We start from the raw sequence: 22,715 nt of genomic DNA, 5'->3' as shown, positions 1-22,715 counted from the left end.
TTAACAGGTGGGCTCGGGAGCTAGATGGGCAGCAGGGGGCATAGTACCGCATTTCTGTTACAGATTTAGAGACGTCCGGTGTCCAGGGCTTCTTTTTCTCCCATGTAGTCAAGGTCCAGCTAAAGAGATTCAAGAATCCCAAGAGCCGAGCGAACTGCAGGGTCAAACTGTTTCATGCACCAGAGACTCCTCTGCACTTTCTGGTAGAGTCCACCTCAGCATCTAAGGACCTATCTGATGCGTTGAACCTAGAGAGTGAGTATACATCTCTTTCTGAGCATGAACAGGGGTTTGAGCATGCATCTCTTCTTGAGCATGAACCAGGGGCTATAGTGCTCTACTATCGGAAAGGGTTTCAATGGGAATCAAGGTGTTTATAGAGTAACTCCCCCTTTGAGCACCTTCTATGGCTGTTCCAGCCTGAAAACCTCTGACTCATACCTTGCCTTTCATGCAGGACTGACACTGTCCCTGACTGCCACCGTCCCTGGTGCTTGAGTCTAGTTTTGCTTCTCCCTTCTGCCCCAGCACAAGGAGATGCTAAGGCCCATTTGGCTTTGCACCTGTGTCTTACTCAAAGTTCACTCTGTCATGAATTCACCACTAGACTCAGAGGAACATGACACTTCACTCCTGACTCCCTCTTTGTATCATAGAAAGCAAGCAGTTTGCACTAGACTCATTCAGTGTCACAGCTTGTACCAGCAATTTTTCTTCTAGGTTTCACATATCTTGAGAGATCCCTTTTATCTGTCCTCTTCTTGGGAAAGACTTTAATCTAATGTGAGACACATTTAATACTTCCAAGCGACCTGGATTAGCAGCAGTTAGCTCTTGAGTTGATTCAAAGTTCTTTCTTACAGTAAGATCCAAGATCATAACTTAGCAATATTGTATCATCCCTCCTAGTTTTAATGTGTTCATCAGTATCTTGTGTGCCAAGCTAAAAGGAGGGAGATTATTAAGTGTCCTCAGGACACAGCAGAATTGCATTCTTCACCCAACTCACCAGAAGTACTGGGTGATAGATCAGCCACTTGAGTCTCTCTCCATCAAGACATGTGGCCCACCCACCCACAAATAGCGCACTTTCGTGCTTTCCCTTTGCTGAAAATGAAATCGCTACGGATGAATAGGTTCTCTTGTTGGTGCGGAATGAACGTGCTCTAAACCCCCCATGCTAATTTATCCCACCAATGCCTCACCGAACAACTCAGGGTCTGGATCAGGCTATGGATTTGTTTGGTTTCCCACAGAATAGAGGGGGATCCTATGCTGTGTAACAGACCTCAGGCAAATTATCAGGCTCCTTCATCTCCAACACTTGCTTCATTCTCAAGCTGCTGCAAAGCTGTAAGTCAAAATTCAGCTGAAAGCGTTTCAGGGGAGTGGTGCCAACTGCTTCCATCTTTCTCTTTTCACCACTGTATCCTCTCACCCATCACCCAATATGAGTATCTGTTTCCTGAGAATGTGACCCTCTCTCATCTGTACCTCTCTTCATGGAACATGGATATCCTGGTGGCTCCCTTGAAGTCCTCTCACAGAGGCAAGTACAAGATCTAATGGCTTATGTTCTGTTATTTTCTCTTGCAAAAGAATATCAACTTCTTGATGGACAAAGACATTCTTTTCTAGACATCTCACCGAATCAGGCATCGGAGGGGCCAATTGGCAATTATGGCCTGCAGGAACACTTTACGAGAATCTTTTTAATTGCCACCTATGCCTAGCATTTAGTCAAGCACCCTGCTGTCTCTTCTGGATCTGGTCCTATTTATACACAAACCCTTGGTCTCTTATGAGTTGAATCTACCTTCTTGGAATGTTTTTTCCTATTCATCACAAATGTATTCAGGCATAATAATGAGCTACAGGTCCTCTGCGCCTCAAGACCATATTCTGTGTTTTATTAGGATAAAGGGGTTCTGAGGACTTGACTTTTGTGCCAAAGTATATGACTAAACTTCATCTGAACAACTCTGATATTTCTCCCTACATTATTATTATTTCTGGTCCTGTATTTCTCCTCAGCCAAAAATGCACGTTGTGATTCAAATTGCTGATTATGTTTTTGCCTGGACAGGATGAGCTTTTAGGCATTAATGTCTACCCACTGCTAAGAACATGTTTTTGTCTGAAGTGTTGCTATAAAAGGGGCAGATCATTTATCCTGTATCGGAGTATATTAACCAGGAGCTAATGAGGGATACGTAGAATTTACCAGACATACCTTTCATACAGATATACAGGGCCAATATATGTGCTACACCTCATGCATTTTGCATTCATTAGCAAGCCGGCGGCTTCGGCCCCAGCGCCGTTGTCAACTTTGGTCCCGGTGCCGTCGTCAACTTTGGTCCCAACGTCACAGGGCCCGGGGGATCCAGACCCTGATGGTGTCACTCCCGGCGCCGTCCTCGGAAGACGCCATCCCCAGCTTCAGACCCGGCGCTCGGCGCCGTCCCCGGCATCGGTGGGTGAGCAATTCATCTGTGACCCGGCTACGTCATTCCTGCCTGTTTATCAGGACACAGATGAAGGGGGGACTGGGAGGGGTCTGAGGACCCTCTGACACTGGCTTCATTTCTTCTCCCTCCGTGGCTACGGAGGAGGGTGCTACCTATGGTGTGGGGTTGCGCAGGGCAGCCAAGGCCTTGTCTCTTGAGCTCCCTGCTGCGCCCGTGAGGACTAATCTCCTCACCGAGGTGCTTCAGCCGCCAGTAAGCTCTACGGAACCTCTGCTGCCGTTCAATGAGGCCCTCACAGACGTTCTGATGGGCACCTAGTCCAAGCCCTCCACAGGGCCCCCTGTGGATTGGAACGTGGCACGACGCCACCGCCTGGCTCTGGGCGACCCCTGCTTTATGTCCGTACACTCCCCCCGAGATCCTGGTGATCCAGGCCTCTAGGTCCCAGACCGAATTCCCGACTGCCCCTCCAGATCGGGAATCTAAAAGGTTTGACCAGTTTGGGAAGAAACTGTTCTCCTCACTTAGTCTGGTGTTGCGGTCTATCGACACCGCTTGCCTTTTGGGCCGTTACACCCACTCTTTGTGGGACACGGTTGCGGACGTGCTGCCCCAGTGTCCGGAGGAGGCCCAGACACGGCTCGCCCAGGCTCTTGCTGAGGGGCGGGAAGTAGCACGTTATTCTATCAGATGTGGACTTGATACCACGGACTCGCTGGGCAGAGTGATTTCCACGACGGTGGCGATCCGTCGCCACGCCTGGCTGAGGTCCGCCAATTTTTCGGGGGTTGTCCAGTCCACGCTCATGGGCATGCACATCGATGGCCGTCACCTTTTCGGCAACAAAGCAGACAGTGCGCGTGAGCGTTTCAAGGGCTACGGCCAAGTCCTTGTGCCTGTCAGGCCAGCGCCAGCAGCCTTCTGCTTTTCGCCCCTTTCGTGGCCAAGGAATGGGCGCCCCCACACGTTCGTCCAGCCACATGCCGCAGAACCAACCTCAGTGTGGTCGCAGATGTGTTAACAGCCGTGGCGGTGCAGGGGGACAGAGGCCCGGTCAGTCCACATCCACTCAGCATCTGCCTCAAAGCCTTCCTAGTCCGAGCTTTCAGGCCATTCGACGCCAGTGGGGGGCAGAGTTCGCCGTCACCTCCTCCACTGGCGTACCATCACTTCGGACAGGTGGGTGTTACAAATCGTCTGAAGGGGCTACTCCCTCCCCTTTGAGGTGACCCCTCGGAAGTTATGGCCCTCTTGGCGTGGAAGGGTATACTCAGATGTGAGTCCCTTGCTCATTGCACCATCAGGATTCAAGCAAGCCGGGCAGAAGACGGCTGAAATGCCAGAAACCGGTCCCCGGAAGCTTGTTTCCTTCCCAGTATAAAAATTGGCTTGGTAGTTTGGTCTGCCCTGTTCCCATGATGCACTGGGCCAGGGTCAGACTAATTTGCATATAGCCAAGTTCTGAGCTGGGATGGTGCAGTGAGCTAAAAAACGGTGATGGATCAAGCCCTGATCTTTGGACTGGGTAAGAGTGGTCTGCTTAATTCAGACACTCTGTTCATCACCACCCCCTTTTCTGAATCATTTTTGTCCACCATAAGCGTGGAAGGGTATACTCAGATGTGAGTCCCTTGCTCATTGCACCATCAGGATTCAAGCAAGCCGGGCCGAAGACGGCTGAAATGCCAGAAACCGGTCCCCGGAAGCTTGTTTCCTTCCCAGTATAAGAATTGGCTTGGTAGTTTGGTCTGCCCTGTTCCCATGATGCACTGGGCCAGGGTCAGACTAATTTGCATATAGCCAAGTTCTGAGCTGGGATGGTGCAGTGAGCTAAAAAAACAGTGATGGATCAAGCCCTGATCTTTGGACTGGGTAAGAGTGGTCTGCTTAATTCAGACACTCTGTTCCTCACCACCCCTTTTTCGGAATCATTTTTGTCCACCATAAGCATGGAAGGGTATACTCAGATGTGAGTCCCTTGCTCATTGCACCATCAGGATTCAAGCAAGCCGGGCCGAAGACGGCTGAAATGCCAGAAACCGGTCCCCGGAAGCTTGTTTACTTCCCAGTATAAGAATTGGCTTGGTAGTTTGGTCTGCCCTGTTCCCATGATGCACTGGGCCAGGGTCAGACTAATTTGCATATAGCCAAGTTCTGAGTTGGGATGGTGCAGTGAGCTAAAATACGGTGATGGATCAAGCCTTGATCTTTGGACTGGGTAAGAGTGGTCGGCTTAATTCAGACACTCTGTTCATCACCACCCCCTTTTCTGAATCCCTCTTGGCCAAGGGGGCCATCGAGCGCGTTCCTGGGCCAGAAGTAGGACGTGGTTGCTACTCCCACTACTTTCTGGTTCCCAAGAAGGGCAAGGGGCGGTCTGCGCCCTATCTTGGACCTCCAGAGCGTCAACGACTTCCTCCGTCCTGCCGGCCCACCAGCGCTAACTGCGGTTCCCGATAGGCAACGAACACTTTCAGTTTTACCGTGCTCCCCTTCGGCCTCACCAGTGCCCCTCGGGTGTTCACGAAAGTGATGGCGGTGGTCGCAGCTCATCTGCGCAGATCAGGGGTTCAAGTCTTCCCCTATCTCCGATGACTGGTTGTTGAAGGCGGGCTCACCCCAGACATTTGTTTCCCACCTCCAGACTACGGCCGATCTCCTGCACTCGCTGGGGTTCTAAATCAACGTGCTGAAGTCACACCTGTGCCCCTCTCAGAAGCTCCTCTTCATCGGAGCGGTTCTGGACTCGGCGCAGTTTCGGGCTTCTCAAGCTCTGATTCAGATCTTTCAGCCTTTATCCTGAGTCTCGGTCAGGATGACGCTGCGGCTCCTGGGGCTGATGACCTCCTGCACCCTGCTGGTACATCACCCCAGGTGGCGGATGCGAGCTTTGCAGTGGGACCTGAAGTTCCAGTGGGCACTGCATCAGGGCAACCTGTCTGACCACGTCCTGATCTCGGAGGGCACACAATGCAAGACAGTTGCAGTGGTGGCTCATGGACTGCGATTGGGTCAACGGCAGATCCTTCTCCCTACCCCAACCAGAGCACACAGTGGTGAAGGATGCGTGCCTCCTAAGATGGGGGGGGCACATGGGAGAGGCGGAGATCAGAGGCCCCTGGTCTCCGGCGGAGTCCCGGCTCCATATCAACCTTCAGGCGCTGCAGGCGATCCGACTTGCACTGAAGGCATTCCTTCCCTTTGTCCGGGGATGTTTAGTGCAGGTGTTCACGGACATCACCACTGCCATGTGGTACTGCAACAAACACGGCGGGGTGGGGTAGTGGACCCTTTGTCAGGCGGCTCTGCGCCTCTGGACATGGCTGGAACACCAGGGCATCCTGGTGGTTCAACACCTGGCATGTTCCCTGAATGCCAGGGCGGACGAACTCAGCCGCCGGTGCATGATGGATCACGAATGGCGTCTGAACTCGGATGTGGCGCAAGGTCTATTTCAGCATTGGGGAGAGCCTTGGTAAGATCTATTCGCCACCGAAGAGAACGCACAATGTCATCAGTTCTGCACATTTGAATTTCCAAGGCGGCACGTGCTTAGACATGCTTTTCGTCGCAAGTGGAGTTGCGGTCTGTTTAACGCCTTTCTACCTATACCATTTCTGCCCAGAGTGCTGAAGAAGATCCAACGCGACCTGGCCCAAGTCATCCTTGTGGCTCTGGACTGGGCACGAAGATACTGGTATCCCGAGCTACTCAGTATGTCAGTGGATCCCCCGATTTGTCTGCCTCTTCAGGAGGACCTTCTTCGCAGCAACAGGGGACGGTCCTCCACCCGAACCTGTCCAGTCTCAGCGTACATGTGTGGAGATTGAGCGGCGACAGTTGAGGCCATTTGACTTGCCTCCTGAAGTCTGCAATGTCATTCTGGCAGCCAGGAGTCCCTCCACAAAAACGGTATACACCTGCAGTTGAACAAACTTGTGGCATGGTGCACAGCAAAGGCTGTGGATCCACTTCCTGCCCCTCTTTCAGAGGTTCTACTCTTTCTTCTTTCTTCTTTCTCTTGCCCAGTAGGTCTCTGCTCTGGGCACTATCAAGGGCTATCTCTCTGCCATTTCAGCCTTCTTGAGGCTTCCTGATCAGACTTCTCTTTTCAAGCCCCCTGTTGTAAATAGATTCTTGAAAGGCATCACACACATGTTCCCTCCTGTTCCTTTCGTGATGCCTCAGTGGGACTTGAACTTGGTGCTCTTCGTCTTCTGATGCTTAAAACTGCTTTCCTGGTTGCCATCACCTCTGCCAGAAGAGTGAGTGAGCTCCAGGCTCTGTCTTCTAAGCCTCCTTTCCTCTCTGTTCATCCGGAATAAAATTGTTCTGAGAACTCGTCCTTCTTTCCTGCCCAAGGTGGTTACGGCCTTTCACATCGGGCAGTCCATCACCTTGCCCACCTTCTTTACCCCTCCCTCGAAAGAGGAAGAGAGGCTCCACCATCTGGACCCAAAACGTGTGCTCTCTTTTTATCTAGACCACACACGCCAGTTCCGGGTGGTCGACCAGCTCTTTGTTGGTTACGTGGGCGCTAAGAAGGGACGGGCGGTGCACAAGCGGACCATCTCTCGGTGGGTCGTTTTGTGCATCAAGGTCTGTTATTCCTTGACGAAAAAGGAGCCTCCTGTGGGGCTGCGCGCCCATTCTACTCTGGCCACGGCGGCTACTATTGCCTGGGTCGGGGAGTCCCCTTGCAGGACATCTGTCAGGCAGCTACGTGAGCTTCACGGCACACGTTCGCTAAGCACTACTGCCTGGACAGCCAAGTCCGGAGAGATGGCTACTTTGGCTGTTCCGTTCTCCAGGACTTCCTGGTGTGATCTTGGTTCGCAGACCCACCACCGGGGTTGGTATTGCTGGGGTATCTATTCTAAGGTAAGGATCTAACACTAACCAGCTTCTTTCAGATGCACAAGTTACTTACCTTTGGTAACGATATATCTGTAAGAAACAGTAGTTAGTGTTAGATTCCTTACCGCCCCATCCATCCTCCCCGTTCTGCGAACCTAAATATCTAGGGTTAAGGTATCTCCCTTTGAGGGCCCTAGTTTCATGGCACCAGTGTCGGTTTCTTGCATGGCTCTGCGTTCCTGGCGCGAAAATCTATGTACAGAACTGACGTCAGCGCGCAAGGGCGGCGTCTAAGTACTCCGATGATGTCATCCCGGCGATCACGACGCCGACGACGGACGCGGAGCCACAGACGACACCTACCGACCCGCAGGGGTACTGCTGATGAAAACTTTCTGGATCCAGTCTGACGCCTGGGGATATTCTAAGGTAAGGAATCTAACACTAACTACTGTTTCTTGCAGATATATCATTACCAAAGGTAAGTAACTTGTGCTTTATGCAGCATGATCATTTCTTGGATTGGCAAGTCAACCCAACAGTCTGAGATGAATTGAAGAATAACAGAATTACTTTGTACCCTTTGGATCGACCCATTATGCAAGGTGAATACGGTTTGGGCACACTGTGCGGAATATGCATTTAAAAAGCTAGGATTTTGACCATTAAGCCTATATTCCAGTTATAGGGACAAGTTGGGGGTATCTTTTATTAATTAGGTGGTGCTGAAAGACATTGTTGTCGCAAATTCATAGGAATCAGAAGTGATGCACATAATGATAGGTTAAGAATGTTTACTAAAAGGAGTTTGGCCCTTTTTTGTGTCCATATAATATGAATCAAACTAGGTTGCACATAGAGGCCAATCCATAGTCGGCACGTTTATGAGATTTTTTTTTTTAATAAAATGAAGAAAAAAAATGCTAGGAGGCATTATTACTGGAACGCATTCACCTGTGCCCATTCCTAAGGAAGTCTTTACAATCCTAGCAGTACACTATCTTGTCTAATTATTTATACTGGATTTAAGAGCAGCCTATCACTAGGTGGAACTTGATGTTTAGTCTTGCCATCTTACTGCATTTATCACTCCTAATGGAATCTTTTTATTCTGCAGGTTGCCCTTTGGCCTGGCACCAGCTGTTTTTCAAAGTCTGTTGTCAGAAATGTTTCTCAGGTCCTAGTCTTCCTGGATGATATTCAGATTTTTTCTAAACGTGAAGCTGAGCATGATAAAATTCTTAATTAGTTATTGTGTATTTTGGAAAAGAGGGAAATAACTCTTAGGAAAAACCACTATATTTTCAAAAGCTGATAAATTGAGGTTCTTGGGCACATTTTGTCGGAGCGTGAGGTGAAACCTTAACCGAGTTTGGTTAAAAGCTTTGTCGTAGAAGATCCTGCACCAGAAAACAAATACCATTTTTTTTTTTTTTTAGGAATGTGTGAGGTTTATACGAAATTGCTGAAAGATTTTCCAAAAGTATTGAGTGTTTTCGATCGCTGCTAAAAAAGGGAGCTACACTTTTATTATCTGATGAATATGAGGAGATGTTTTGAAAGATCAAACAAGAAATAATGAAAGCACCAGCATTACAACCATTTGTGGAAGGAATGAAAACCATTGTGACTGTAGATGTGTGTTAATATGGAAAAAGTTGATGCTGACATGAGAAACGATACATTCATTTATGTGAATGAAATTACATCATTATTAACCAATTAATCCGTTGTGAACTCCCCATCAACCTTGACTTGCAAATATGTAGTCAGGCAGGCAGAGACTTAGGCCCAAGGTTATTGATTAACAGGTCACTGGTGGGGTGGCATATAGCTTACAGACAAACGCACAGACAGGAAACCTTATATTATTCCCACAGATAGGCGCAGCAACACTACAATGGTCAAGGGAGATTGTCCCCAGTAAAGCACACTTGTCCAGAGAAGTTATGCTTGCTCCTAAAAACACCATAAAGTCAGATGCCACATATGTTAGGAACATATAGCCAATTAGAACACAGCACACATAGTGATCACACGCTCCCCATGCCAGACATTTGGACATGCTACCAACTGGCGGCATGGTGTGCACGCAAGGTCGATGCCCACCTGTATTATCCACGAAGGATTCCAGGCGGAGAGGTGGCGGCGGTAAAGAAGGGGGACTCGAGGGGGCACCGAACTGTTCATTTGCCTCACCTCCCAGTGGACTTCTTGAGCTGTGCCATTCACAGATTCCCACTCCGGCAATATCACCCCGTGAAGCATTTTCCAAATCCCATGAGGCACAACACTGAGGCTTTGTGGGAAGTGTAGTTCCACCACATGGGGCTACACAGGCTGGCCGCATTACACCTTGGGGGCGGAGCATGGCACGTTAAACAACAGCGTGACAGGACGATTTACCGCAGTACAAGGAGCAGTTGGAGAGGGGTTCTGAGGAAGGCAGATATTGTTGAAATGCATTCGCCCGAGACTTTTGCTCATTAAAGTGCTCCTTTGTCTCTACCTTCGGGTCACGCCTCTTTTCTTGTGGAGGAGGTGTAAATTCATATATATATATACACATTATATATATATATATATATATATATATATATATATATACTTTTTTTTCTTTCTTTGTACAAAAATATTTTTATATAAAAAGGGAAGGGGTTTGTGTGTTAAGAATTATTAGTTTAAGAATTAAAAGTGTAACATTTTGTTAACCATGGGGAGAAGTGTGGTTAAGTTATTGGTTATGGACAGAGCATGGAATGCAATGACATGAGTGTAATGTGTTGTGGTCAGGAGATTCCATTCTCCCTAGTTTTAGTTATCTCTGTGTCCCTGTTTGTACTGTACTTCCTTATATTGCGATCCTAATAAATATCGCATTCACCGCTTCTCGGTGTTGGGTTCCTCTTTACACCCCTTCATGGCATAGTGGGAAGTTGGAGCTGCTACCTACCTTACAGTTGCATAGTGAAATTTTAGATGTATAGTCAAATTTGACCATGTGAGCTCTGGCATGCTAACGCATGTCTGGCTCCATTTCCCTCATGTGATATCCTTTTTTTCTGGAAAAATCTCAGCCACTTTCTTTTAGACTGGTGACGTTGTTTAGTATAATGATTTACCTATTTTGAATATCCGATGGAATCCTGTCAATATATAGCTTACAGAAAAGATATACTTCTAAAAAAGATATTTTATTTTTGGGATCCTGCATATGGGCTGAACTGTTCACTGTTTCAGTAGTATACATAAAATGTTAGCGATGCCATTTGAGAGATGGGGTTTCTGTTGCTATGTTTGAATTTGCCATGATGTGGTAAGAATGAGAATATTTTGTTTTTTTCCTCAGGACCCCAAGGAGTACCTCCCATTTTTAAACGATCTTAAGAAGATGGAAATTAATTACCAACGATATACCATAGACAAGCATTTAAAAAGATACAATAAAGCTCTTTGCCATCTGGCCAAATGTGGTAAGATAGTATTCTTTAATTTCTGTGTTGTTTGAACAGATAAACACGTTTTCACAAGAGTTGCAACATGTGTCTTATCCTGAAGGTTTTAAAAAAAATCTAAATATGTTGTTGTGTTAACAGAAATCCGTGCTTAGTATGAAAACTATGGAAAATGTATATTATTGCAGTTGGCTTGACTTAGTAGCTATCATTTTACCACTACTGGTTATGATATAAGTTCTCACTGTGTGCCAGATTCATAAACATTTTGCCGCACCTAAATTTGACTTGGGAGCAAAAACGAATCCATTTGCAAATGTAAATTCCCAAACATGAGTCACAAATCTTGGCGGGCAAACTTTTAGCCTCACAAAGAACATTTTTGAATGACAAAATTCCATGAGTATTGTGAAATGTCTGTATTAGCAAATCTAGAGTTTGGCAGGTTTAAAGGCGTTTGGGGGAGAGCCTATCCGCAAAATTATTTTAGGTATGCACATATTTTTTGAAGGCAGCTTCCCACCCAGGAAATACATACTAATGTATTGCTGTCAAGGGTAAAAATAAGTTCACTTTCCTAGTGGGGATGGGGAACCGGTGTGGAGGGGAATAGATTTATCAATGGGGAAACCGTTTTCCCCTCAGATAAACAAAAAACTGTTAACAGCTCATTAGTGTCACAATTACAGATGAAGAATTTACCATCTGGTTTAGATTCCACATACTTGCATTTTATGTACTGAAGAGCTCAAGGAAATGTTTTAGTGTAATTGATTTCCTCTCTTCATCTTCAAAACACTCCTCCACCCCTTTGCATCCGAGTCCTACCATGTGTTCCATGGGGCTCAGTCTATACACCTCTACCCAGTTCATACGTTTCTTCTTCCTATCCTTCCCAGAAACTCTTGCATACTGTATGGCCTCCTTAGTCGTTTGGTTCATCGTTTTCCCGTTGTCATTGGTTCCTGGGTGATAAAGAGCGGACCTCCTAAGTCTAATACGTTTTTGTTTTAAGAAAAGTTACATTTCTCTTGATGTAGGAAAATACCCCCTTTTGACATGGTCAACCCCACTTTTTAAATTTGACTGAAGTACACTGAGTTCAAGGTAACTGTTCAATTGCACCCCTATTGGCAGACCTTTAGCACCTCTGTAAGTCCCTAGTAAATGGTACTGCTGGTACCTAGGGTGTGGGTACTAAAGAGGGTCCCTAAGGGCTGCAGCATGTATTGTGCCACCCTAAGGGAACCACCACCAAACTCATGCAGACTGCCATTGCAGGCTGCGTGAAATGGTGCAGACAAGTGTGAAAACATGACATGGCACACACCCTGGGGACCAGGCCCACAGGTACTCCATACAATATATGTTAGTCACCCCTACAGCTTGCCTTATAGCCCTAAGGTAGGGTGCATTATATTATATAAGCAGATATGCCCCTGTGCTGTATTGTTCAATTACAAAGTGAAAAGGGATTCCATCTTAAGTATATGTACTGGGCATTGGTCAGTACGAGTTTCCCAGCTACATGATGGTTTTACTGAAACCTATGGTCTTTGGTGTCAAACACCTGGTCTTAATACATCTATCCTGATGCCAGTAGTGGATTTATTTATTAAAACATGCACCCAAAGGGCACCTTAAAGGTGCCCCTTTAAAACCTACCAGCTTCTTAATGTGCAGGCTGACTGGTATCTTCCAGCCTGCCACCACAGAAATGTTTTTGACACCCTGCAGTTGGGAGTCCACACTCTCTGAAGCCAGACGCGAGGCCTGCTCCGGAGGAAGGTGTTCAAACTTCCTCCAGCAGGATGGCTAGTGATTTAGTATATCAAGGCCAAGAACCTCCAAGCCCCTGGTGTTGAAATCGACCCCGGCTTCCCCCAGACCTGGGAGATGCCACCCCTGCCCTGAGGCCCATTTGACACCAGGTGAGGCAGGAAATTTCTATGCATGTGGGCGTGTTACACCACCAGGCTAGCACACCCTTAAAGTGGGTTGCCTGATGTGCTCCACAAAATAAGGGTTCCCCCATTTTGATTTAGTGGAATTAGGAACTCTGGGACAAGGTTATGCCCATTCCCCACAGGAAGTGGTCATATAGGAGTTGTAGTGACCGCCAGGGTAAGTAGCTCATTAGCTCATACACTTCAATCCTATTAACGCCTCTAAGTTCAGTCTTTAGGTGACCCCCTGACACTAGGAACTCAGATTCGCCTCACTGAAGAGGGACAAAGATTAGCCGAAGAAGCGTCAACCGTGGGCTAGCTGCAGACTTTGGAACCAACCCCTGTCTGCTCCTATGCCGACAATCATAGATAATCCGACTTTGTCTTGCAACTGTGCATTCTCCAGAAGCCTCGGAGGGCTGCCAGCACTTCGCCAACCAGCCAGGATTTCCCTTGAAGTGGAGGAACCATTTCCCTGCAACCTGCAGGCACCGACTGCAATGTGCGGTTCACCATTCTGCTGACCAGGGGGTCCTCCCTCGCAGCAGCCACCCAGGAGGAGGTCACTGTGCTTGTGAAGGTCAGATCTGTCACCCTCACCCCACCCCCCCCAAGTGTGTGGAGATGCCATGAGCCCCAAGAGCTGCCCTGCACCATACCCGGGGTACTGTACCTTTTTCAGAAACCAAGGATTGTTTGGTGCCCAGCGCAGACATCAAGACTGCCCTACCGATGTGGGACTCCTGCATCAGAGAGGCCAGTACTGAGAGTGGCCCTGCTGTCCTATTTTGTCTCCCTCTGCACGTCTGACCAAGGACCATGAGTGCCGACAACTCACTGCAATAGTCGACAAAAACCCTCTGCACCTGCGATCCACTGCCTGGGTTCACGAACACCGATTGTGTCCTCCCTACTCCCAATACCCCCTTTGTGAGCTCCCGGACTTGGCCCCAAGAACCCCTCTGCTGCCTGTTTCTAGGTGTCCTTCCGTCTTTGTCAACAGTGTAGCGCGCAAGGCAACGAACCTGTCCAGCACCTATGCCTCTTGACACTCTAGGGCAGGTAAACCCGAACTACCGGTGGGTCTTGTGACCATGACCTAGCACCTTCAGTCCTAAAGGGGACCCCCTAAATACAATTGCAAATATTTGTATGCAGTATATGTTTCTTTCTCCATAAGAAAGCTTTACCATCTAACAGTGCATTTGTGACATTTTTGCTTGACTGTAAAAGTTGATATATCGAAAAGAACTTGGCCAATTACGAAGTTCTTGATGTTAAAAATGATATAAAAATACCTGTTATTTCTCTAAATTGGCCCCGAGTTTCTTCTTGAGTGTGTGTCTCCTATATTTGCTCTGTGTGTACGATAAATGCTTAACACTACCCTCTGATAAGCCTAAACTGCTCGCCCACACTACCACAAAAGAGAGCATTTGGGATTATTAATTTAAGCCCTGTAAACCAATAAGGGTTCCCTGGACTTTCTACATAGTGTACCGCATTTTAGTACACTACATAAAAGCCAGTTTCCTACACTTGACACAAATTGCACATTGTTATCTGTCAACACCGACTCCTGCAAACCCTCTGACGCAAACACATCAGGCAAAAACTCATCCACTTTCTCAGAGCTGACTTCATTAACTACTTTCACCTCCAGCTATCTGGAATACAGATCTACTAGTACAGTGATAAACTTTCCTTGCACTACCCCACTAAGTGGTCCCTTTTTATCCAAAGCAATCTCATCCCATGCTTTCTTTTGGAGTTTTTTAATCACCATAGGTTGTTCTCTCATTATAATACATACCTTGTCACTCAGGCAACATTCCATGCATTCCCTCACCTCTCTTTCTAGTTTCTTGACCATTGCTTGCCACCAATAACTCAAACAGCTGTAACCACTCCTTAGTCCTAGAAATGCTTTGATGACCCTCATGAGCCATGCAAACCAATTTCTCCTATAGCGACACCGGGGGAATTAACCGTGTTCCCCTGAACACTTTGCCTTCATGCACCGACAACTCATTCTTAATACTCTAAAAAGTCCACACCTCTTCCTCCAACAAACTCTTCTTTCCCCAACCTTTCTCCATCCTCATCATCACATTCTGCAAAGCCCTACCTTCACGAACTTAGTTTTTCCACTCCTCCTTTCCTTCAACATCTTCACTCACAATACACACCTTATTGGAGCTGGGCCAGTGGTGAAGGTGGACCTGTGGATGGAGCATTTATATGGAGTAAACTTAAACCAACAAGAATATTACTCTTGTCTTTATTGGATTACCATAGAGAGGCTCTTTCCATTTGATGGTAATGCGACTGTACTGGCCGTTGGACTGGAGACAGTGCATATGTACTTTGGCGTGTGTAACTATGCTTGCAATACGTGTCAAGATCAATGTTTTTACATTGGCCCCTCAGGCCTTAGCTTTGTTGTTGTTTGGTTTTCTTGCTTAAGCGAAAATAAACTAAAATACATTTCTTTTTTAACAATCTCACCTGTTAATCCACACTGCTATTAGCCTGGCAGTCATGACTAACATCATATAGAATCACTCCAACAACAACCCAATTTCTGTTTTTATACACATTTAAATATAAAAACAGACAAGAAAATACATGTTTTTCTGGCTGGATTTATCTGTAAAAAATGAGTAAAAACAGATAACAGGGAGCCGTAATTATAATATGTATACCCAATGAAGCAATACATTTGCTAATGGTTAGCAATGCACATTAAAGTATAAATGTGCAGTGTCATCCCCTATGCCATGCCCCATGTAACAATTTGAGGATTGGGCTCAGGGCATAATTGACACCTCCTGTAAGCTCTCTTTTCGAAATATTTTTATACTACATCATCTGATGTTGCTGCCCTCACTCCTTGACAAAATCAATCCAGGAGAACACACATCATAATGTGCTGTTGAAGTCCTCCAATAGATCCAGTTAAATTTGGGTCTCAACATTTCCGCCATACCCTTCCAGACAGAAGTCACCAATAAGAGACACCAGCAAAAAGTACATCCTCTGTACTACCCAAAAGAAATGTTGTGCAACATCAAGATGCTTTTGGTTTCTGTAGCGTCGTAGAGCATGCTCAAACAGGCTTCAGTAATCTAAACAATCTGAAATGGCTCCATACTGTCCCAAACTGAAATAATAAAAGGATGTATTTTCGAGCAGTGCAGTCACAGATGTAGTTTAAAGTTGGCTTAGCAATATGCCACAAATTAAGGAGCAGATAAGACAGCCAAGTGCCACTAATGCTGTTGTTGTGAGTGAGCTCGTTATAAATGTTATAGGGATATCCCAGCATTTGCTTTAGTCAATGAGTAACTAATGCTGATCTGTTCTCATTTATTCTCAGGATGTAACAGTGGTGGATTGGACTGATGTCCCAAACAGCTGGGGAAAACATTATACAGTTTTCTATTGTGTACTGATGGATACATATTCCAGCTGGCTCCTTACGTGAACTGCTTCTCAAGCACTAAATTATATCTAGAACATGTTGTATAACAATGCCACGTAACCAGTGCTAAATGGGGCTGTGCAACTTATGCCAGAGATCCACACAACTGATGGAAATGATAGAATGGTTCTATATAAGGCTGCTGTGGAGCCAGTTATGTCCCTTCCTGTTGATCCCTGACTTGTAGACACAGGATTAGGAACTACCAAGGTTTTCCAGTTCTTTATGGCAAAACATTTTGTTTAGTCCTTTTCTTGAGGCCTCAAGCTTTAAGCCCTATGGAAAATGCAGACGTTAACTGTAGCTTACAAACCTGATTTACAGAGCATGCAGTGCCTCGAAAAGCAACAACTTGGCAAGCACTTTGCTCTTACGCGACCTAAGGCCACTGGAGAAAGAGAAGCGAAATTGTTCCTGACATCTGTGACGAAGACATTCTCTCTGCAAAAATAACTCCAAAAACAGGCCTCTTTAAAAGAAACAGGAGCATCAAAAGCATAGAAAGCACAAAAGTGTGTCCCAAAGCTAAGATTTTAAAGAATTGATCCAGTTTAACCTTAGTTATCAAACTAATGATGCAACAGCAAATACCTTGACTATATAATAGTACATTCATGCAATTCATCTGTTACTTTTTATTGTGCCATCTCCATATTTTTTCTTTGACGTTCTCAGTTTCTAAAGGATAATTTTTTCTTCAAATTCCTACCTTATGAATATCCTGTAATTGCCACAATGGGACCGGAAACTTTCCCCACAAAATAAATCCCCAGCGTCTCTAGGTGTTGCCATGTGGTTTCAACTGCAACTCTGTCAAATGCATGTGACGACACTGGAGTATATAAAGTGCCAACTAGTGCACTTCTATCGGTTTCTGTATTTTCAGATCTCATGGACACATGTCAGGGAGCTCTTTTCGTTGCTTTGCTGATGAAATTCCTACCTTTTCAGCAATTATTCTGTTAAATGTCTTTTTCATAGATTTTAGGATTTAATCCCTGTTGCAGATGCCGCAACATGTCCTTGTGGACCCACATGACCTCAGCAACTAGTTATTTAATGTACCCAAAGGCTATCTGGGAGGTCAAGCTATTTTTGGCCAATCATCTCAGGAAAATGATTATGCATTTTGCATCTCATACAGGAACGCTCATAGACAGAGAGTGTTCCCCTGAGACATCTTACTACAGAAACCACCAGAGAAAGAAGCAATAATTTTCTTCCTTAAGGAAATTGTCCTTCTCTCTAGACTGTAAAGTCTATGTGTGGTACCCTGATTCCGAGCTCTTCCTCATGATCGGAGCTGAATCTGAGGTGTTGCACAGCACCTAAAGAAGTCACAGATCTTGCATTAGTCCCACTCCAAGCCAAGGGGCGAATAGGTACCAGCTCTCAAGGTCAGTCCCACAACAGGTCTTCTTTGTGGTCAAGGTCGTCTGTTATGTTGAAGGAGAAGAAGAAGCATGATAAGTCGACCAGGACTTAATCTCATCTGCCACTCTCTGTCCAAAGAGAAATTAGGAGGGTGTCAAGGTGCAGTTGATCTTACTCTCAATCTCCAATAGCGTAGACAATTCCGCAACTGATCCAGATGAACCTTTAATTTCCCAGGCATCTGCAACACTGTAGCAGGTTGAGGCAAGTAAGGAGTCTACACTATGTATTTTTGGCACTCTTCTAGTTCCCTCAGGCATACCTTTGTGCCTTAAGTATCCACAGGGGCCTCCAGCTGGGTTACTGCCGACTAATCCGTTCTCTGCACCATCTGTGGGCCTAGAACGCGCCTCAGGCTCTGCACCGAACCCTGTGCTTACTTTCAATCCAGCTCAAAGCTCTGCGTCTGTCTCTTCTCCACTGACAATGGTCTCAGTGTTGCCTGGGCCAGAGATTGAGCCCCTCCTGATTCTGGTGTTTGACTTTGAGTCAAATCTGTGTCATACCCGACCAAGGTCGCTCTTTGACTCCACTCAAGCACACCCAGTTCTACTCACTCTGGTTTAGACAAAATGTTTCCGTTTCCACTAGGCTTTCCTCCGAGGCATCATCAATTGAAAGTTTGTTATTTGGTGTAGTGATTAGACATGCAGCTGAGGGCCTAGACTTGCAAGGTCGTTAAGTTGAGTCAAGACCGATGTCCTTACTGAGGTTTTGCACCCTGGGCCAATCTCACCTGAGTCCTTACTCCCATTTAATGAAGTCCTAAATGACACTGTTATTGGCACTTAGGAGAATCTTGCCCTTGTCCTCCAGTGAATAGGCATGTGGCTGGGTGCCACTGATCAGCACTGGGTGAACCTTACTTTCTTATGCAGCATACTACTGCTGAGAGTTTGGTGGCCAAAGCTTCCACCCGCAAGTTGATTTTTCACAACCCTTTCAGACAGAGAGTCGAAAAGAATTGAGGCATTTTGGAAGCAATTGTCTCTTTCACCTGCTTAGCGTTGAGGTCAGTCAGTTCAACTAGCCGATTGGTCTGTTACACATGCCCTCGAGGACATGGCTGGCAAGATCTTACGAAAGGTCCCGGAGGAGTTTTATGCCTCTCTAGCTCACACCATCCAGGAAGGCAAGGGTGCAGCAAAATATTTCACTAGAAAACGCCTGGATACTACTGACTGCATGGTGTTTGCAGTGGGCACTAATATGGTACTCCACCTCCACACATAGATACTATTCCCTGACTTCTCTGGGGGCATCAAAACGTCTATAATGGATATGCCTTTATTTTCTTCCAGGGTGCAGTCCATCCCATCCAACAATAAGTCCTTCAAAATGTCCAGCAGGGCTATACCCTACCGTTCCTTTCAAACCCAGCTCACCTCCCTCCCACAACAGAGCGGTTTTCAGAGAACCCCCTATCCATCTAGCTGCAAGTGGTGCAGGCTCTGCTGGCCAAAGGAGCCATTGAGTTAGTGTTGGCCTTGGAAACAGGAAAGGGTTGTCTTTTCTTCTACTTCCTTGTGCCAGAGAAGGACAGAGACCTTTGATCTATTTTAGATATCCACCCTCTGATGCCTTCCCAAGTAAGGACACATTCAGTATGCTCACAATGGCCCAAGTTCTGTCTGCCCTCAATTCAGGTGACTGGATGTTTGCCTTGTGCCTACAGGACACATATTTTCCTGCAGTACCACAGGCGTTACCTGTGGTTCAAGGTTGGCAAGGAGTATTTTCAGTTTGCGTGCTTCCTTCAGCCTTATCAGCATTCCTCGGGTGTTCACGAAAGTGATGGTGGTGGTTTCAGCCCATATTCGAAGGTTGGCAAACCAGTTTTCACTACCCTTGACAATCAGCTGATTCAGACGGGCTTGCCACAGTCAATTGTAGACCTCCTCGAGACAGTGGGAAACCTACTTACGTTGTTGTATCATTGAGAGCAGCTTTGAGGCTTCTTGGTTTTTTAGCCTCATGCATCCTGCTTGCCAACTTCACCAGGTGGTACGCGTTGACTTTATAGTCGGATGTCAAGTCCCAGTGGGCCAGCTCAAAGGAAATGTGTTGGATGTCATCTCAGAGGAGACTGCACACGATCTCCAGTGGTGGCTGCTTGACCACAACCTGACCAACAGTAGACATCTGTCCCTTCTACACCCACAGCTGATGGTGGTGATAAATGTCACTGCTGGTTTGTGGAGATCATCTGGGAGAGGTGGAAATCAGAGGGCTCTGGTCTTTGGCAGAAGCTTTGCTTCACGCCAGTCTGTCTGAGGGTCATTCGCCTGGCAATAAATTAATTCCTGCCATCTATCAAGGGAAGAAGGGTGCTGGTGCTCACGGACAATACTGCCACCATGTGATACTGCAACAAGAAAGATGGAATGGAGTCCTGAGTCTTGTGCCTGGAAGTGCTATGCCCCTTGGAGTTGGCTGGAGCGTCAGGGCATTCCCCTGATCTTAAAGCACCAGGCGGGACTTTCAAACACCAGGACGGATAAGTTCATCTGGCGGATCATGAATGGTCGCAAACATGCAGTGTGAAAACTACTGCACTTGAGCGTTAAGAAGAATGTTCTCTCTAGGAGACTCATTCTAGTTAGCCTGGAGCTCAGGACTCCTGTACTCTTTCCTCCTTAGCATCTTCTGTCCCAAATTCTGAAGATGATCAAAAACAACCAGGCCCAAACTCTGGGCATGGGCATTTTCTCTTTGATCAGGCTACTGCTGCGGGAGCTTCTTCTATTACAGAAGCATAGTTGTGCACACATACCTGCGCAACTTACACCTCTATGTGTGGAGATTGAGCGGTGGTAGTTGAAGGCATTTGATCTGCCACATGAGGTTGTGGATGTTATCCTTGTGTCTGGGTGTCCTTCTGCAATGTTCATCTATGCTGAGCACTGGGACCAAGTTGTGGCCTGGTGTAGAGTCTCCAACACAGACCCCTTACAAGCCAAATTGTCGGATGTATCACTGTTTGTTTTGTCTTTGGCCCAATAATTTCTTGCCGTGGGTACACTTAAAGGTTATTTTTTGACTTTTTATGGTCTGTTTGCTGGACCAGCAGTTTGAATCACATCCAGCACATGAACGGTACTACTTTATGTATTTTAAAGGTGAGGAGTCTGCAGTTAGGAATATTCATTGGAAGAAAGAGTCCCTTACCATTGATGATGCTCTGTGTGGTAGATACTTTGACCGACAGCATCACTGCCCTCCCACGTCCCCATTGTCTGGAATGGTCTCTTTTACTACCAAAAAAGGTCCCAGACTACAAAATCTGCACACTGGTAGCTCTGATATTTGTTGCACTGTGCGTCCAAGGGTGTGGACAGAATCCGGGAAAAACTGACATCAGTGTGCGGGGATGGCGTTTATATACTGCTCTATTCGTCACTGCAGGGGCAGAACGAAGTTGACAGGGGGCCTTACAACACCACCCGCGGTCACACCGGAGCAGTGCTGTTTACAGCTTCTTGATTCAATCTACCACCTGTAGACATTCTAAAGGTGATGGATCTGCAGGTAGAATAACCACCTGAAGGAGCATTATCAAAGGTAAGTAACGTGTTCCACTAGATGTTAGAATGGCCATAATGTACTACTTCCGAGAGGCTAAGTAATACCCAAAGTAAGTAAATACTCAACTACAATTATTGTTGCACATGCTCAGCAGACTGTGAGACGTAACCAGGGTTTTATTGCATGGAGAAAATTACAGACAATTCATATATCATCTTCTGCAGCAAATGATACTTAGTAGCTTAAACGGAAACTACACTCCAGTATGTGAAGGGGGGGCAGGTAGACTTAGTTTTCATTGGTAATGTATTCATGAATGATGTTAGTGCAGCAGCAACATGGCTATTCACACATGCATTCGTGGAACGTTGTACAGATGCACAGTAAGACAGATGTTTTTCAAGTCTATTTATTACTATGCTCCCTGATTGATACATACGTTTTGCACAGAATATGAATCTAGAAAATGTTTTTGGGTACAAAAGAAGCCACTCACCTTTAACAATGGTTTTGAACCTTGAAACTTTTCTAGATGTACATGTAATCTTCCCACCTCCCTTAGGTAGGGGGAACGTAAAAAAAATTGATACGTTTGGATATACATATGTAAATAACTTTATATAAAATGAAGAGCAAGTATTCAGTCACTGTGCCAAACATATCATGGGAGGCATGCGCCTTGGGAGTTTGTCGTCAAAAGAAAACCGATAAATGACAATGGTGGTTCGCATCCCTGGCCCTGCTCCTAGCGAAGTGGGGAATAGCCATGCATTTGCGGGCCCGACGGGACACTCAGTAGAAGCATGGGTAGGTGCTATGAAAAAGTGGGGCGCAGCGAAGGAAGAGGCACGCCGAGATGAGGAAGTGAAAGGGACACCCAAACATCCCATCTAAATGGAATGGACCCAGATGCTATTTCAATTTATACAGGAAACGACAGCGGTAGTAACTCCTGAAGCCTCACAACTCCAATCCCAACACTCATCCCTATCTCGCATAGCACAGGTACCTTCCTCCCTGGAATAACTATGTAACGCTCATCACCAAAGTATTATCTAAAATAGATTAGACACACTCCTACGCAACCCCGTAGACTGTCCTTCATTCCCCTCCTGCACACGTATCGATACTGTAACAAACAATCACAGCCAGTCACAACACTGCACATCATGACGCTTTCTCTGATCGCTTCAATTCCCCCCCTTACACCTGATCTCCCCCACGGTTCACAGGTCTGTTGTCCCCCCTTGGCATTTTCGAAACCAAAATCACCCGTCAAGGAATACATTCCCGAATCCTGTTAGGGATGACTTACATGGGTAAAGGCGAGGGCGAAACACCAACCCACACCCCCAGGATACATGCCCAACAGGATATTGCATGACATAACACAATATGCCAGGTCAAACTGGAAGACGACTCCCGGGCAGATGTAAGTCACCCTACCCAAGTTGTGTTGATGTATGATGAGACCACTAAATACATTGGAAAAACAAACAAATGCTCGTAATTGTATGTTATGACATGTCGGTGATGCAAC

At 46.3% G+C, this 22,715-nt stretch overlaps 1 protein-coding gene across 1 annotated transcript in view; it reads left to right on the top strand.

The window, feature by feature from the left end:
* ELP1 (elongator acetyltransferase complex subunit 1) overlaps positions 1-22,715 on the top strand; it is a 686,929-nt gene that overhangs the window by 419,805 nt on the left and 244,409 nt on the right. Inside the window, exon 26 of the mRNA XM_086963713.1 lies at positions 10,678-10,801. Coding sequence (XP_086819839.1) covers positions 10,678-10,801 — 124 coding nt within the window. The remainder of the gene's footprint in view (positions 1-10,677; positions 10,802-22,715) is intronic.

Source organism: Lissotriton vulgaris, chromosome 3_1 (assembly GCF_964263255.1).
Source record: "Lissotriton vulgaris chromosome 3_1, aLisVul1.2, whole genome shotgun sequence".
In the NCBI taxonomy this organism is placed as follows: Eukaryota; Metazoa; Chordata; class Amphibia; order Caudata; family Salamandridae; genus Lissotriton; species Lissotriton vulgaris.
The sequence above is the reverse complement of the archived record's forward strand: the minus strand, read 5'-3'. Positions and strand labels throughout refer to the sequence as shown.